This window comes from Vanacampus margaritifer, chromosome 1 (genome assembly GCF_051991255.1).
Source record: "Vanacampus margaritifer isolate UIUO_Vmar chromosome 1, RoL_Vmar_1.0, whole genome shotgun sequence".
Classification (NCBI taxonomy): Eukaryota; Metazoa; Chordata; class Actinopteri; order Syngnathiformes; family Syngnathidae; genus Vanacampus; species Vanacampus margaritifer.
The window spans coordinates 64,394,114-64,407,189 of NC_135432.1; the positions used below are offsets into that span (position 1 = coordinate 64,394,114).

The 13,076-nt window shown below is 42.8% G+C and overlaps 2 protein-coding genes across 2 annotated transcripts in view; one reads left to right on the forward strand and one right to left on the reverse strand.

The window, feature by feature from the left end:
- The window catches only part of LOC144048661 (programmed cell death protein 10), a 10,253-nt gene extending 7,283 nt beyond the window's left edge, over nucleotides 1–2,970 (forward strand). Inside the window, exons 6-8 of the mRNA XM_077560880.1 lie at nucleotides 1,584–1,662; nucleotides 1,747–1,829; nucleotides 2,142–2,970. Of these exons, the coding sequence (XP_077417006.1) occupies nucleotides 1,584–1,662; nucleotides 1,747–1,829; nucleotides 2,142–2,223 (244 nt within the window). The 3' untranslated portion in view covers nucleotides 2,224–2,970. The remainder of the gene's footprint in view (nucleotides 1–1,583; nucleotides 1,663–1,746; nucleotides 1,830–2,141) is intronic.
- A 1,826-nt stretch (nucleotides 2,971–4,796) lies between these two features.
- Nucleotides 4,797–11,549, reverse strand: LOC144048656 (beta-1,4-galactosyltransferase galt-1-like). Its single transcript, XM_077560870.1, has 5 exons — nucleotides 11,416–11,549; nucleotides 6,588–7,232; nucleotides 6,104–6,434; nucleotides 5,857–6,023; nucleotides 4,797–5,211 (listed from the first exon to the last, which is right to left on the reverse strand). Exons 1-5 carry the CDS (start codon nucleotides 11,424–11,426, stop codon nucleotides 4,959–4,961), a joined length of 1,407 nt encoding a protein of 468 aa, XP_077416996.1. The 5' UTR covers nucleotides 11,427–11,549; the 3' UTR covers nucleotides 4,797–4,958.
- Between the last annotated feature and the right edge of the window lie 1,527 nt (nucleotides 11,550–13,076).

Sequence of the window (13,076 nt, forward strand, 5' to 3'; positions counted from 1 at the left end):
GGTCAAAATGATGCTCAAATATATTTTACTCAGCTATATTCCTGTAAGATCCCTTTTCAGGGCCTACCTTCATTAAAAAAAATAAAAAATAAAAAATTATTCGCCATTAACTCTTTCACTGCCAGACGTTTTCAGAAACGGGTTGTCCCCACTGCCAGACGATTTAAGCATTTTGACTGATCTTTCAAGGTCCACAGAAAATGTTGTCTTTGGACTATGGAAACACACATACTACCAAATTGTTTCTACCTTATTCCGTTCTTCAGTAATCAATAATAGAAAATGGTTACTTTCACCGAAATGCTCTGTTTTGAAACAAAAAATGGAGAAAAAGAGCTTTTTGTGAAACAATGTTATTTCATGCACTCTAGTGAATTGTACACTTCTTTTTGTCCATGAATGATGCCACAAACACCTAAATAGTGCTTTACTTCTGTAAAACGCTTTCACCAACAATGAAAAAGTGTTTTTTGATTGCAAAATACGTTTATTTCCATTCAACAGTGTAACAATTTGACAAAACAATTTCGCAAACTATTTACAAATGTGTGCAACTGTGGTACTACTTACAATTAGGTGGATGTTTCAAATCCAGTTTTTCCTTTTGTAACGCTCTCCTGCGTGCAAGGAGACGCCAGGACTCGCACAACAGTTTACTTTCACTTTCACATTGGTCCGTTTTGCGTGCAAACGTTACACTTTCTTGACGGCCTTTTTTTCCGGGCAATAAAAAGCAAGTAGCAGACTGTACACACTTCCTCCGATGAATATGCATTGGACTCGGGGCACTCTCCGTCGTCCGATCGAACGTCCACCTGTGCGTGCTCGATTGCGCTCCGCGTTTACGACGCCGTCATAGCCGCCGCGTCAGCGGTTCCAATTTCGCCGTCAAGCTCGGATTCACCTTCATCATCATCGAGGATGATCACCGTCGTCATCAATGTACTATTTTAGCGTTGGCCGATGCCTTTCGTGTTGTAAGTGTAGAGCTGCTTGCAAACGCTCGCCATTGCCCGTTCCCTCCTCCATCTAGCTCCATCTAACGTCTTCTACTGCCGCGTCAATGCTTTCCAACCACGGAGTCACCACCCTCATCTTCATCATCGATGATGATCATCGTCGTCAACAATGTGCTCTTTCAGCGATGCTTTTGGTCTTTGAAAAAAACGTCTCGGGCGTGAGCTCCTCGCGACCGGCCGCCATTTTTCCTTTGTCTTCCATTCTCATCTCCTGCTCGACGCTCTAGCTCCGCCTCTACTGACGCCCACCCGATCTTGTCAAAAGAGAGTCATCGCTGCCCTCTAGGGGCCAAAAATAGTCATTAGGCACAACAGACAGGCTGGAAACTTTCACCAGACATGCGGAAGGGTTTCCTCTACCCGTTTCAAAAAAAAAAAAAAAAATCATTGGATGACGTCTTTTGACGTCATTGGCAGTGCTCCGTAGGTTTTTACTTGACGTCTTTAAACGTCAGTGGCAGTGAAAGAGTTAATGCCAATTAGTTCTGGTTAATTCCCCAACTTTGAATATTAGTTGAATTTTTTCAACCGTAGTTCTCATTGCTCATTTTTACCCCCATGCAGAGACATAGCCAGCGCCATTAAAGAGCTCCTGGACACGGTCAACAACGTCATTAAGAAATATCAGTACCAGAATCGCAGAGTGAGTAACATCATCCTTTCACGCTTCAAATTGTCATCCTTTGCATATCTTCACTATTTTCCCATTTATGTGTTACCGGTCAAGGCCCTGGAGCATCAGAAAAAAGAGTTTGTGAAGTACTCGAAAAGCTTCAGCGACACCCTCAAAACGTACTTCAAAGATGGGAAGTAAGTGCAGCGCGATGTCGTTTGACTTTCATTCTTCTTCTGTTTAAATTATTATCTGGTGAGTTATTCTTAGAACAGACCACTGGGATAATCATGTTGTGTTATGTCAAATAATGACGGTATATTCGTCCGATTTGGACCTCCCAGTTTGAGTAGCGTTCAAAGTGAACCTTTTCTGATGGAAGGTCGGAAAAACTCCCGACTTCCCACTTTCTTTGAATGCAGCATAAGCAAAAAAAAAAAAAAAGGGGTTTGGCCATGTTTGTAGTCCTTATTGCGTCACTGCTCAGCGCTGTCATCTTTCATTGCCAGGGCGATTAACGTCTTCAACAGCGCAAATCGGCTTATCCACCAAACCAACCTCATACTGCAGACCTTCAAGATCGGGGCCTAGCTCAGTGAGGACCACGCGGTCCGGGGAAAGCCGCCACCCCAACCCTGCGGAGGTGGTAATTTTGTGGGGGGAGGGGTTGGAGCAAGGCGGGCGGGCGGGCGCTTGGGTGGGCATATGGTCGGGAGCACCTGACCCATATTTGTAAATTAGGAAGAGTTGATTTTAGGGCTGGGGGTCCGCAGCGGGAGAGACTGAAAAGTGCCATTTGTGTAGTCAATGAGGATTTTCCAGTCTCCAGCTGAAATCGGCTCCAAAGTCTGCTTGTTTGATTTTATTTGGACACTTTTAATTTATAACCCTGATTTTTTTTTGTTTTGTTTTGTTTTTCCGGGGAGGTGTTTATTAAAGACTAATTGCCATTTTTCTAATATATTCATGTTGATCATTTTACATAAAAACAACAACACTGCAACAATCATAGCTACACGCGTGAGACGACATCCGTTTTGTGTCCTTGTCGCTCGGGAGGATTGACAGGCCTGGGAGGCGGCCATTTTAAGATCCCGAATTTCATTCCTCTTCGCTTATCTTGACGACCGCGACGCCAAATGACTTCCAAGCACAGCGTTGTGCACCTTACTACTACTTAGAATAATAAGTCATACAACATTCCCCTCCGCCTCCTCCTCCTCCTCAACAGAGTGTTAGCACGCCAAGACGCTCCTCGCTGTCGGGGCTTGTCAAGACAAGAAATTCTGTATTTAACTGATCCTGGTTGCAAATGTTCAATAAATAGTTTCCAAATGATCACTTTATGCTTTTTGACTTTTCTCGTCCACTGTTGCTATTTATAGTCGCGTGAATGAAAATGCTATTCATACTACGTTCCAGCATACAATCTTACCAGGATTAAATAGAACATCAAGAATTAAAAAAAAAAAAATTGGATCACGATTTGAGGCTTCAATATGATGGATGTTGTACCGTTCCTTTGCTTGTGCGCGCGTTCGCCACCAGGGGGCAGTATAATACATGCACACGTACAAACCACACAAAGACAATACAGCACATGGGTTTAACTTTTTAGTGTTGGCAGGTGTAGTTGTTATTTATGCACCATAAATTCAATTATTGAGCGAAGGCTTTGGAGGGGGTTTGCTTTTTTTTTTTTGCGTTATGCCTCATACATAAAGTGTGCAGCTGTGGTGGAGTGACTGACAATTATTATTATTTTTGCAAATTAACCCATAGTAAATATGTCTAGTTATGCGCCAGCATCAGCTACCTTTGTTTAGTTGTTGATGGTATTCTCGGAGGGAAAAAAAGAAGCTTCCGTTTATCACAAAGTGCACAGTATTGTTTTAAAACATTCAGGACGACAAATTAAATTTCACAATCTCGGTTGTTCATATGAATTTGAATAAGGTGTAATTGTACTTTGTAGTCTTCTTAGTAAAGGAAACATTTTATGACGTGACTGAGCAAGACTATTATGAAGCACTTGCAATGTTTTTTTTTTTTTTTAATACTCCTCTAGATGGTGCTCTTAGGGTTAGTGCAATGGAAATTGATCATTCCCACTGCATTTTTAAACCAAGAGTGCCAAATCGAGGAGTCAAAAATATCACAAGTGCTTCATGAAGCTTCATTTGTCCATCACTAGCCATTGACCTAAGGCAGTGGTGGGCAAACTCGGTCCTCGAGGGCCGGAGTCCTGCAGGTTTTGGATGTTTCCCTGCTCCAACGCAGCTGATTCCAATTTTTCCCCGATTTTTTTTTTTTTTTTTTTTCCCCCTTGAATGAAGACCACGTTTCCCATGAGGACCAGCGCATCTGGACGTCTCAGGCGCTCGCATTGGACTGAATTACCGGCGCATTGTTTCCTGTGGCTACTTTCTATTTTTTCTTCATACAGCATTGTACAGGGATGTGGTTTTTCCGCTAATTTGCGGAATTCCGCTTTTTTTATCACCCCCCCCCCCCCCCCAAAAAAAATCCGATTTTTTTTTTTTTGTATTTCATTGTGTATGCACATGACTCCGACAGATAACATCTTCTGCTATAACAAAGACATTTGTGGTATGCTCTAATATGAGTTACTTTTCATTTGGTCATGATACAATTATTTGTTCATGAAATTTGAACTCTTCAGCATTATTTATGTGTTAACTTAGTAATCACATTAGTTAGATGTGATAGTTTTTAAAAGCAAAGGCAGTCCAATGTTTTTGAATGTGACTGATTTTGAGTTGACTAAAACTGCCATTTTATATGGGATAGTTCAATATACATTGAAAATTTATGCTGTTGTTTTGTCTATTTCTTTGTCATGTGAGTGCATTGAAAGTACTTAAAAACACGGAAAACCCATGAGCGAGTGCCAGCGGCCCCCAGACCCCCCGGCTAAATTTTCAGATAATTTCACTTTGGTCAAATCACATCCCTGATTGTAACGTTTCGCAAGTATGTCAACAGGAGACGCCGGTCGCGCTCACTCCCTTCCTGTGATGCATTCACAAGCGTTGGTAAACTTTTGTCAGTGTGGAAAGGCTAACTATCAAGCTGAGTGGAGCGTTATGGAGGCTGCATTTACACTTTAGTCCCGAGGTGGCAGGCGTGTGTAAAAAAGAAAGTCAGTCTTTAAGGCCCCTTTAATGGTTGATTTAAAAAAAAAAAAAAGAAGAATAAAATAAAAAATAAAAAAAAGGATATCAGGTTTGACTTTTTTGACATCACAAAATCCTGCCATTTGCTAAAAAGTAGAGCTCCCCTTCCAACAAAGGCTTTTCGGGATCTTACGTCTTGCGCTGGTCTTCCTCACGCCCCAAATAATTCACAAGTTCAAGTTTAATCAGCCCCGCTTCCTTTAAAACACGGTCGACATTGGGGATCAGTTTTTCCTGGAAGTCCCACAATCTCTGGTCCACGCGGAGCTCTGTCAGACTTTCAGGGTCATTGAAGTGAATGACCCGACACACGTCTTCCGGGACAAAGTAGGTTTTCCCAAACTTCTTTGTCACAGAGTGCACTGATGTTTGCTCCACTAACCTGGCAAAGGAAGAAATATAGGAATGAACTGAAACAATCGTTTGGAAGTTGGATTTGCGTTTTAGGAGTCTTTTTGCCGCAGAAGAAATGGAATCGTTCCTCAAGGTGAACTCCTCATTTCATATTCCCAAACATTTGCTCACGTGGGAGTATGTTACGTACTGTAACTGCTTCAAAATGGCCGCTACTATTGCGGCATTGGCTCGGTGCAGCAATTTGCACCACCCTGGTAGTACAAATAAATTCACGTGTTTTGAGATCCACAAAATCACATACCGGACACCGGATGGCGGAAACTCATTTTTGGCCGCTTGTATGCGGAATCTCTTTTCTTTCTGTCACAAACCCACTGACCATCATGAAGGGGGGTAGGAATGTCGGATCGACCGGTTAATGATAGCTTGGCCTTCTGGATCAACTCCCTCTTCACTACAACAAGACGGAGACAAGTCTGCATGACGGCAGGCGATGTCCCACTCCATTCTCGCCTCGCTCATGACCCCAAGATACTTGAACTCCTCCACTTGGGGCAGGATCTCATTCCCGACCCGGAAATGGCATTCCACCCGTTTCCGACTTATCATAGCTATCATGCGTAGCTAATTTCATATTCCAATTCTACCCGTCTGTGTTTGTGGGGCGTACCTTGGCAGAATGATCATCTTGCTTAGGTGCAAACTCTTTGGCTTCTTCCTGTAGATGTGCTGCAGAATATTCAGTCCCGGCAATCCTTCCCACTGAGGTAGTTTAAATGTCCCGTTGGGCTCCAATTTTGTGGGGAATCTGTGGGCTTGGATACGGAACTCGCTGGCCTGTGGGATACACAAGATCAAGTATGAGTGAGGTCTGTGCGTCGACGCCGGGCCAGCTCCGGAAACCCAAAAGAATGTACGTCAGGATGGCGCCGTCGGAGCTCGCTCATCATGGACATCAGGTCCCGATGCTGGTACGGCATGACGATCTCATCCAGGTCGTTGAGCAGGACGTAGCGGGACCGCTCCATAGACCTGTAGATGCACTCGTTGAGTGTGACCAGTTGACCGTAGTAATGCAGGTCGCCGCCGCTCCTGGAGAACATCCAGCCAGGAGAGGGTTTCAGGTGCCTGTCGATGGGCCAGGGGACGAGCTCCACGAAGCCTTCCTGACTGTAGACGCTCAACAGGCGGCCGAGTTCCGGCCCACTGCTGATGTAGTAGACCACCACCTTGTTCACGCCGAGCAACCTGGGAGTAGACGGGTCTGATTGGACAAATGGCCACAATATGACCGAGACTGACTGAGCTCATCTTGAAGTGGTGGCGAGCAAGACCAAGGTTTTTAGTGGATCATTTTTTGTTTCATGCTTGTGGCAAACTGGAGTGACGAGAAATGCTGACCTGTACATCTCCAGGGTCTGTGCCACCTGGAGGACATTGTTGAGGTTTCCATACAGGACGGAGATGCACACCGTGAAATTGAACCGCGTCTCCTCCCGACGGTTCCTTATGGGCAGCCACGTCAGATTCCCCGCGTCGGCATTTTCTTTCGCCGGCAACAGCGCCACGTGCGAGCAGCGGCAGCCCGCCGGCGTCTGACACAGGACGGCGGCGCTGACATAAGGGAAGCCAAAGTGGCTGCCGTGCAGTAGAACCGCGGCACTGCTGGAGTTGGACACCAACCCCCGGCAGCAGAAGACGCAATGCAGCTGCTGCACCGAGTCCCGCTTGAAAATGGCAACGATGCGCACGTCCTTGCCGGGCACTCTCTCGTCCGCGTAGGCCGACATCAGCAGGTGTTTGGTACCGTTCAGATGGGTGATGGTCTCCTCATTCACCCGTCCGAGGCATATGCTGGTACTGTTCAGATGTGTGACGGTCTCGTTATTCACCCGTCTGGGCCACGTGCAGGGGGTCCCCGCGTATAGGTTGAGCACGCCAATCCTCGCCGTGCTCATCCAGTAGATGAAGATGACCAAGGTGACTAGAACCAAGAGAAGCAATTTCCTTGTGCATCCTGTCATCCCTTTGGGTAATGGGCCCATTCTATAGTGAGGCACAAATAGGAAACAAACCCGTTCAGTCAGTGGACTTATCATAGAGCTGTGTTGAGAAATGTTGTCTCATTTTCTCCCGAGGCAGAAATGCGCTACTTTCAGTTTACATTCCACCAAAAATATGAACGAGTTCAGTTACACCACATTATTTTACTTATTAGCGATAAATATAAAGTCCTGCTTGGCGATCGTGAATTGGTCTTGTCGGGATGTGTAATTCTCTCGGTAGCCTCTAGGGGCACCATCTGTTTCATTCATTTGAAGAGGCAAACGTACGGCAAACTTCAGTACGTAATGAAAGAGCTCCACTTAGAATTTCGGGATTCGTTGACTTGGATGAAAGATTAATATTTCATTCAGACGCACAATGCGGACTGGATTTCGTAACGAAAGGAAAATGTTCACTATTCCTTACTAACATACACATTCAATACAGAATCTAAACTAGAGGTATTTCATCAAAGGAAATGAAAATTGAAGAAAAACATGCAGCATCAACGTTTATGTTTATGTTTTCTTTGATATGTTGGTTTTAGTTTATTACACACACAAATCAGAACCGGCTACAGGGCATTGTGAATGTGTGTTAAAAAAAAAAACATTGGAACTTCACCAATAATCATAAAACCCTTGCATGTAAGAACAGGCTGCTCAAATGGAGATCCCCCTGGCATCTGAATTTAACCCTATAAAGCCAAACATATCATATTAAATACAAGACATTTTGAGCCCTCTATTTAACTCTTTTACTGCCAAGGACGTTAAATGACGTTTAGTACAAACCGACGGAGGGGCCGCCAAGGGCGTTAAAAGACGTTCTCCTTTTTTTGGAAAGCTGTGGTGAATGTTTCAAGCAGATCTAGTTAGCCTAATGACTATTTTTGGCCCCTAGATAGCAGCAATGACTCTATTTTGACAAGATTGGGTAGGCGTCAGTAGAAGACGTGAGGCGGAGCTAGAGGGGACAATGGCTGGGGATGGGAAGCGAAAATGGCGACCGGTTGCAAGCAGCTCACGTTTGAGCATTTTTTTTTCAAAGACGAAAAGCATCGACCAACGCGAAAGAGCACATTGATGACGACGATGATCATCATCGATGATGGTGACTCCGAGGTTGACGCCGAAGTTGCAAGCGCTGACGCGGCGGCTATGACGACGTCATAAAAGGTTCACGGGCTAGCGATGCTAACACCGGAAAACGCGGAGCACAACCGAGCACGCTCAGGCGGACGTTCAATCGGACGACGAAGAGTGCCCCGAGTCCAATGCATATTCATCGGAGGAGTGGGTACACTCTGCTACTTGCTATTCCCCGGAAAAAAAGGCCGTGTGCACGCGAAACGGACAATGGAAAGTGAAAGTAATCTGTTGTGCAAACCATGCTCCCTCTCCTTGAGCCTAATTACTATTTTTGGCCCCTAGAGGGCAGCGATGACTGTCTTTTGACAAGATCGAGTGGGCGTCAGTAGAGGCGGAGCTAGAGCGTCAGGGCAGGAGATCAGAATAGAAAACAAAGAAAAATGGCGACCGGTTTGCGAGGAGCTCACGCCCGAGCCGTTTTATTTCAAAGACAAAAGCATAGACCAAAAAGAGCACATTGATGACAACGATGATCATCATCGATGATGATGATGATGACGACTCCGTGGATGGAAAGCATTGACGCGGCAGGAGAATACGTGGGGGTGGGGAGCTAGATGGCTGAGGAGGAAACGCAGAAGGTGCCCGTTTGCAAAGCAGCTCTACACTTACTAGACAAAAGCGATCGACCAACACTAAAAGAGCACATTGATGACGACGATGATCATCATCGATGATGATGAAGGTGAATCCGAGCTTGACGGCGAAATTGGAACCGCTGACGCGGCGGCTATGACGGTGTCGTAACGCGGAGCGCAACCGAGCACGCACAGGCGGACGTTCGATCGGACGACGGAGAGTGCCCCGAGTCCAATGCATATTCATCGGAGAAGTGTGTACAGTCTGCTACTTGCTATTTATTCCCCGGAAAAAAGGCCGTCAAGGAAGTGTAACGTTTGCACGTTGCACAATGTGAAAGTGAAAGTAAACTGTTGTGCGAGTCCTGGCGTCTCCTTGCACGCAGGAGAGCGTTACAAAAAGAAAAACTGTATTTGAAACATCCACATAATTGTAAGTAGTACCACAGTTGCACACATTTGTAAATAGTTTGCGAAATTCTTTTGTCAAATTGTTACACTGTTGAATGGAAATAAACGTATTTTACATCTAAAAACACTTTTTCATTGTTGGTGGTGGTGTTTTACAGAAGTAAAGCACTATTTAGGTGTTTGTGGCATCATTCATGGACAAAAAGAAGTGTACAATTCACTAGAGTGCATGAAATAACATCGTTTCACAAAAAGCTCTTTTTCTCCGCTTTTTTTCAAAACAGAGCATTTCGGTGAAACTAACCATTTTCTATTGTTGATTACTGAAGAACGGAATAAGGTAGAAACAAACTTTTTTTTTTCTGATGAAAAATGAGAGTCCAATCTTTCATTTGTTAGTATGTGTGTTTCCATAGTCAAAACACAACATTTTCTGTGGACCTTGAAAGATCAGTCAAAATGCTTAAATCGGCTGGCACCCACGGCATCCCTTTTCTGAAAACGCTTGGCAGTCAAAGAGTTAAGTAACTCTAGTCTTGTTATATATACAGTATATGTATATATATATATATATATATATATATATATATATATATATATATATACATATATATCTCACATTTTTAATTGTAATTAATCGCATGACTTCAATAGTTAACTTACAATTAATCGCAAATACAATACAATAAAAAAAAAAAGTTTTCATACTCTTGTTAACATAAAAGTGGGAAAAATTAAAGTAATAGAAATATGGCTACATCTTTTAGTCAATGATAGTTTTCATTTCATAATAGTTAAAAAAAATAATTGTTAAATTAAAAAGATGTATTGTACTTGTATAAGTGTGATATTGATTTGTGTTGAGGTCATTTTTCTGCCACTAGATGGCATAGTTGCATTGGAAGACACTAGTGAGAGCTCAGTGCATTTTTTTTTTCATATTAAGAGCTATGTAACCTTTAACATAGAGTAACTTGTGAAATTCTGCGCATTTTTTACAATTGTCAAATACAACTTGACCCCAGTCTCCACAAATATATGCATCTAATTTATTACTGTCAAATTTTGACATGGTAGAATAAACTTGAAATGACATCGTTTCACAAAAAGCTCTTTTTCTCCGCTTTTTTTCAAAACAGAGCATTTCGGTGAAACTAACCATTTTCTATTGTTGATTACTGAAGAACGGAATAAGGTAGAAACAAACTTTTTTTTTCTGATGAAAGATGAGAGTCCAATCTTTCATTTGGTAGTATGTGTGTTTCCATAGTCCAAACACAACATTTTCTGTGGACCTTGAAAGATCAGTCAAAATGCTTAAATCGGCTGGCACTGGCGACATTCCCGACATTCCCGTTCTCTCAGAAGCCTAGTTCCTGTTTGTCAGAAATCCGGTCTTTGAATTTCACCAAGCCATGTTTCTCTTCCAAATGTGTGTCGGGCTTTTATTAGCAAACGCCCCTTCCTCCCTCCAAGTACAAAATCAGATTAGATTCTCCCAGTATACTAGATCGTCCTTGAACTTTCAAAAAACGGATTTCTGATGAACAGAAACTAGACTTCTTAGATAAGTAAAATAAACTCATTAACTTTCTCATTTCTGGGAAAAGACAACAACGGAAGATAACAGAGAGGACAAATAAGCGTTACTCCTCAAGCTATATTCAGTTAACATAGTTATAACTGCATCTTCACAACTGTAACTAAATTCAAAACAGTTAAAATATAAAATGAAATATTAAAATGTCAACACAATCTAAAAACACTTTTTCATTGCTGTTGGTAGTGTTTTTTACAGAAGTAAAGCACTATTTAGGTGTTTGATTTCACACGCACAGATTTATCAATGTCCCTAAATTGCAACAGTTCAATCGACGTGTCGCGTCGCTGTATAGATTAAATAAATCAACAACCAAATGAAGCAACATTTCCCAAACTGCTCAGTTGTTTATAGACCAGTCGCAGAATTTTGAAATCAATGATGATGAACATGGACAAAAACTTTTCTTTTTTTTTTATCCGTTTTGACGATTCACAACTTACCGAGCGACCATGACGACGCAGGCAGAGTCCCGCCGGCTATCTGCAGTGGCTGCCTTGTCCTCACCCGCGCTCTGGCCTGCTTGCTAAACGCGGGCATGGAATGCTTTCCCCCAATTGCAAGCGTGCACTCCCACTAAACTTTTTACCGGACTGTCGAGATGTACTGATCAAAGGTATCCTCCTACCAGTGGGCTGGGAAAATTCTCTTGGAACTTCCACATCCTGGTCACCACCTCTTCCAGCGTCTTTTCTCCAGCGTGCATTCAAATTGTTCTCCTCATCTCTGTTGTGATGCTATTAGCGTATTTGTTATTGTAGCTTTTGCACTGTGTTATCAGCATAATAGTTGCTCCGATAACTTTTTTTAAATTTTTTTTTTTTTTTTTTACTTCCACACCTTTCAGAAGGTATTGAATACAGTTTGGTTTGTGTCAATTTAAGCTTCTCGTCCCGTGCGCACACGACGGCTCCGTCATTTTACCAATAATCAAACGGCAGTGGAAAAGTAATCCAGCTGCGACCCTGCTGATAATTATTTTTGACGCAAATAGTCGATCACAGAAACCGGCAAAATGGCGACAAAGAGCGCTCGCCGCCACCGCTTGACCTACTAATCAAAGGCATTATAAATAGCGCTTTGTAAACACACACACACACACAAGCTACGTTATAAATATTTCTGTCTTTTCATTAGTCGTCACTCAAGGTGGCTAGTGTGTTGTTGTTGTTGCCTTAAAAAGTTTTGCACCAACGCCAGTCATCAACTCGACAGCTCATGATCCAAGGCATACCACATCAAATGGTTAACATCTTACTTTCCGAACAGCAAATATGCATTGGATCACTGGTTCGCTATATTGTTTTATCAATTTTCAAACTGCACTGACTGGACAGTTCATTAGGTACAGCTGGCTCTTATTGAGTTACAAGTCGGACATCTTGAAAAAAAACCAAAAAAAAAACTGCTGTTTTTTTAAAAATGATTCGTTTATTTCTGTAGAGGCAGACTGTGATGATGCGGTCGAGCAGGACTGCCTAATGTTAGTGTCCAGAAAGTGTAATGCACGATACGTCCACTGTGGGCCGCTGTTACGCGCAACCTGAACGCAACCGAACAACTGGCGCTCACGTGACGGTCATCGAATTGGACATTTTGACAGTCCTGAGCTCATTTTGGGATTAGAGAAAAACAAAATTAGTCAAATTAAAAAGTATGTATTGAATTTTGCACGCCCCCCCCAAAAAAAAACTATTTATCTCATTGATATTTTAATTTACAAAAAAAAAAAAGTGCTAAATTAATGCAACAGGACTCTTGATAACAATGCGAGACCGCCCGCCCTACTCCTGCTATGTCACAATAAATTCCATTTCAAGATTTTATGCTGTTAATTACAATTTGTGACAGAAATGGCCTGCATGAAAGCACGTTCCCTTCAAGTATCATTTTCAGCCAGTAGATGTCACCGCATCCTGCTGAAAACACCCCCCAAAGCGTTTCCCCCTGAATTTCACATTAGAAAAATCTCACCCGCACCAGTCAAAATTGTCACAAAGAGTATGCTGAAATTAAGATCATTTCGGTAGAAGTATTAAACAGACAAATGTTCTGCCCGAAATTCACATCTTTGTGAGCATTCAGGGAGCGAAAATAAGTGATT

Bases quoted from the DNA above. Each gene is read 5' to 3' on its own strand.
- LOC144048656 (XM_077560870.1), bottom strand. The intron at 6,024-6,103 runs GTACATTCTTTT...TGTATCCCACAG, and splicing joins TCCGACGGCGCCATCCTGAC to GCCAGCGAGTTCCGTATCCA. The intron at 5,212-5,856 runs GTACGCCCCACA...TTCCTTTGCCAG, and splicing joins AAGATGATCATTCTGCCAAG to GTTAGTGGAGCAAACATCAG.